We start from the raw sequence: 4,712 nt of genomic DNA, 5'->3' as shown, positions 1-4,712 counted from the left end.
ACTTACAAGTGACTCCTCATTTAGTGTCTAAGTTACCTGTCCCTATCAACCCTGTATACAGAGGGAATAGAATTGATACTTGATGTGATGACTCCTTCCCTCTCAGTTGGTGTTTTGAGTTACTACATCCAAAAGCATAGGTCAAGTTCATCAAATTGTAGCAATTTATACTTGTTTCCTTTATCAAAAAAATTTTTTTAATCTTCCTCTAGGCGAGTTCTGATCATCAAGCTATTGAGGATAGGTCAAATGGGTACTATCTACAAGTCTGGGTGTTCTTGTTATGTCGTGGTATTTTTAAATACCAGCAGGGTCAGACATGGTAGCCATGTTTCAGAAGAGCTTCCAGACTAAAACAGGTTGAGAAGAAGGAGAGCAGACCAATTCCGAATGCTTAGCCGTTGAACACCTTATGAATAGCAGAGGAACACAGTCAAATATAGTGCCGGAAGATTATTCCTGGAGATTAGAAAAGACTCAAAAATATGACTGGGGATGAACTATCTCCTTAAATTGGAGTTGACCATAAAGACGTAACTGGAGCAAAGCTATCAGGACCTTCATTTGCTAATGAGCACACCTCAAAATGAGCTGCAAACATTCCTTAATAATCAGAATGTGAACTGTATGAAATATAACTCTAGGAAAATTGAAAGCTGTCAAAAGTGAAATGGAATGCATAATGATCAATATCCTAGGCATTGTTGTTGTTAAGTGCTGTTGAGTTAAGTCTGACCCATAACAACCCTGTATAGGGTTTCCAAGGAGCAGCTGGTGAGCTTGAACCACCAATCCTGAAGTTCAAATGACTTTGCAGTCCAGCACATTAACCCCATAGCACCACACCAGGACTCTATCCAAGGCATTAGTGAGCTGAAATTGACACGTATTGATAATTTTGAATTGGATAATCATATGGTTTATTTTGCCAGGAACACCATATTGAGGAATGCAGTGCCATATGGAGGAATGACATTGCATTCATCATAAAAAAAAGAACATTTCAAGATATATTTTGAAGTACAATGCTGTTTATAATAGAATAATATTCATACGCTTACCAGGAAGACCAATTAATATGACTATTATTTAAATTTATGCATCAAGCACTAAACTAAGTGATAATGAAATTGGAGAATTCTCCCAACTTCTTCATTCTGAGAGTGACCAAACATGCAATTTAGATAATTTGATAATTACTGGTGCTTGGAATGCCAAAGTTCAGAACAAAGAAAAATGATCATTAATTGAAAGATCTGGCCTCAGTGATAGAAGTGATGCTGGAGATCGCATGATATAATTTTGAAAGATCAATGACTAATTGATTGAAAATCCCTTTTAAACAACATAAAAGCTGACTGTATACATGGACTTCACCAAAAGGAATGCATAGGAATAAATTGACTATGTCTGTGGGAAGAGACAATGGAGAAGCTCAGTATCATCAGCCAAATCAAGTAAGGGAAAGACTGTGGAACAGACCTCATATGCAAGTGTAGGTTGAAGCTGAAGAAAATTGAAACAAGTCTGTAAAAGCCAATTACGACTTTGAATATATTCTACCTGAATTTCAAGACCATCTCAAGAACTGATTTGATGTATTAAACACTAATGAATGAAGACCTTAAGAGTTGTGGGACATCAAGATCATCATATGGGAAGAAAGCAAAAGGTCATTAAAAAGACAGGAAAGAAAGAAAAGACCACAATGGATGGCAGAAGAGACTTTGACACTTGCTCTCTAGCTTAGAGAAACTAAAGAGAATGAAAGAAATGAGGAAGCCAAAGAGCCTAATAGAAAACGTCAAAGGGTGGCTCCAGAAGACAAAGACAAGTACTATAATGAAATGTGCCAAGACCTGGAGTTAGAAATCCAGAAGGGAAGAACACGATCAGCATTTCTCAAAACTTGAAGAAAAATGTAAGCTGCAATTTGTAATACTGAAGGATTCTATGGACAAAATACAGAATGCTGCAGAGAGCATCAAAAGAAGATACAGAATTACTGTATCAAAAATAAATGGTCGATGTTCAACTATTTCAAGAGGTAACATATGATCAAGAACCAATGGCATTGAAGAAAGAAGTCCAAGCAATACTGAAGGTGTTGGCATAAAACCAGGATCCTGGAATTAATGGAATACTAATAGAAATATTTCAACAAACAGATGCAGCACTGTAGGATAAAATACTAGACTGCAAGGTCAGTCTGAACCACAAGGACAGCAGTTCAAACCGAAGAGCAGCAGCTGCTCTTCAGAAACCTTACACAGGGTTGCTAAGAGTCAGAACTGACTCAATGGCACTTACCAATAACATGGGGGGAAAAGTTGCACATGAAAGTCTATTCAAACATGGTTTTATTCAAAGGTTAAATTGGCACCCAACAACATTTCTTATTGTATTAATTCCATAATTGTGACTATGATCAAATGCTGACCACAGATGTGTCTGATCTTTCAATCTGTTGTCCATTTCCACAGAAGTAAACACAAGAAAGACACTGTTACTCCGTATTGAAAAGCTGTCTATCAAGTAAAAATATGAGCACAAGTGAAGCATAAAATATAAACATTTCATCAATATTCTGTACTATTCCAGCAAAACATTTATATTGTTTCAAGTAGTTCTTCCCAGTAGTGTATGACAGCAGTACTGTCTTTGAAAAGCCTCAGTTTGTATTACTTAAGGAATAACGTATCATGCTTTCTAATGTTGAAGATATTCACATTTTCTTAGAAAGTTAACCTGCTCTGTCATTTAAAATGAGCTTGAATGCACAGCCACTAGCACAAGTTATAAGTGTAACATACAGTTTATTCTGCAGAACCCACATGATCTCCCCAAATCTCATTATCCCACTGAGAGTCATACATAGGCACTTGTATACTCTTGGACAAGGGCTACCATGCCTTTACAAATGTCTACAGATTTTAGGAGACAAGGATGTAAGAAACATCTTTGTAACAATAGAAGCTTCTTAGTTGAGAATATAGATTCTTTAGGAAGTGAGTAGACTCTGGAATCCATGATGTGAGCATGATTTCTGTAAGTTTCATTTCTACTTAGATTTATCAAGCCAGTTCTTTGAAGAGATTACTTGATAGTCGTTGGTCTAGAGTTTTGAGCCATTTGTTAGCTGAATGACCTCACCTATGTTATGAATCTTCTCAACTTCGGATTCATTTTGTTTTTAAAAATGAGTAAAGACACATATCAGTAAAACCTATTTATTACAAGAAACTTTATGTTATTATGTAACTACATTTGTTATGAAGACTTTATTGGCAAAAGGATAGGCTAACACTTGGTGAGCTCTTAGCATATATTTCAACCTCACAGCCAAACTATAAATTGAGTACTCTTTTACAATTTGTTATGAAGTGCCATCAAGTCAGTTCCAACCCATAGGGAACTGTATAGGGTTTTCAAGGAGCAGCTGGTGAGCTTGAACTGCCGACCTTACAGTTCAAACGGCTTTGCAATCTGGTGTATTAGCCCACAGCACCACACCAAGTGCATACAAATTGTAACATAAACAACTTTCAAGCTCAAGCTGTTTGGCTCTTAAAGCACATGTTTTCTTTCATTAAGTTACTTTATCTCCTGGTTTTAGAATATTTAACTCTGAATGTGTATCTGTGTTATTATCTGATTTCTGGGAGTACGTACTGTAGAGTTCATTGCCACTACTGCATCTTCCTTTTGTTAGAGGGAAGCATTTAAATTATATATTTTAAAAAAATTACTTGGCTGGCGCTGGTACAGTGAAAGATACATAGATCAATGGAACAGAATTGATAATCCAGAAATTAACCTTTCCACATACAGCCAACTGATCTTTGACAAAGGGCCAAAATGCACTGAGTGGGGAGGAGATGGTCTCTTCAACAGATGGTGCTGGCAAAACTGGAAATCGATATGCAAAAGAATGAAACAAGACCTTTACTTCACACCATGTCCAAAAACCAACTCGACATGGATTAATGAACTAAATGTGAATCCCAGTCTTATAAAGGTCATCAGTGAAAAAATGGGGACAAATTCAAGGGCTCTAACGCTCACAAGAGTGCACTGGCCAGTGGGTGGAGTGAAAAAGCTACATCGCTACAGGCCGGGCATAGTGGCTCTGCGTGAGATCCAGCGCTACCAGAAGTCCACTGAGCTGCTGATCTGCAAGCTGCCATTCCAGCGACTGGTGTCGGTCTGGGAAATTGCTCAGGACTTTAAGACCGACCTGCGCTTCCAGAGCTCTGCCGTGATGGCGCTGCAGGAAGCATGTGAGGCCTACCTGGTGGGACTCTTTGAAGACACCAACTTGTGCGTCATCCACGCCAAGCGTGTCACCATCATGCCCAAAGACATCCAACTGTCTCGCCGTATCCATGGTGAGCGGGCATAAATTGTGCACTCCTAAGCTCTGGTAGCGTAGTGGTTACGAATCGGGCTGCAAACCTTAAGGTCAGCGGTTTGAAACTACCAGCTGCTCCACGGGAGAAAGATGAGGCTTTCTACTCCCGTAAAGATTTACACCCTCGGAAACCCTGTACAGGGTCGCTATGGGTCGAAACCGACTCGACGGCACTTAACAACAACAACAACAACAAAGCTATGAGTTAGAACTGATTCCCCGGCACATAACAACAACAACAACAAAGCAAGTGCTAAGGAGCTCTGGCAGTGTAGTGGTTACAAATCGGTTTGTTAACCTC

General features: G+C 38.8%; 1 protein-coding gene across 1 annotated transcript; it reads left to right on the top strand.

Moving 5' to 3' along the window:
- Positions 1-4,033: 4,033 nt before the first annotated feature.
- Positions 4,034-4,402, top strand: LOC102816134 (histone H3.1-like). The gene has a single exon (XM_006830823.1). The coding sequence runs from the start codon at positions 4,034-4,036 to the stop codon at positions 4,400-4,402; it is 369 nt and encodes a 122-aa protein (XP_006830886.1).
- Positions 4,403-4,712: the final 310 nt, after the last annotated feature.

Source organism: Chrysochloris asiatica, unplaced genomic scaffold (assembly GCF_000296735.1).
Source record: "Chrysochloris asiatica unplaced genomic scaffold, ChrAsi1.0 scaffold00001, whole genome shotgun sequence".
Taxonomy (NCBI): Eukaryota; Metazoa; Chordata; class Mammalia; order Afrosoricida; family Chrysochloridae; genus Chrysochloris; species Chrysochloris asiatica.
The sequence above is the reverse complement of the archived record's forward strand: the minus strand, read 5'-3'. Positions and strand labels throughout refer to the sequence as shown.

Coding starts and splice junctions, on each gene's coding strand:
- LOC102816134 (XM_006830823.1), top strand. CDS start 4,034: ATGGGGACAAATTCAAGGGCTCTAACGCTCACAAGAGTGCACTGGCCA.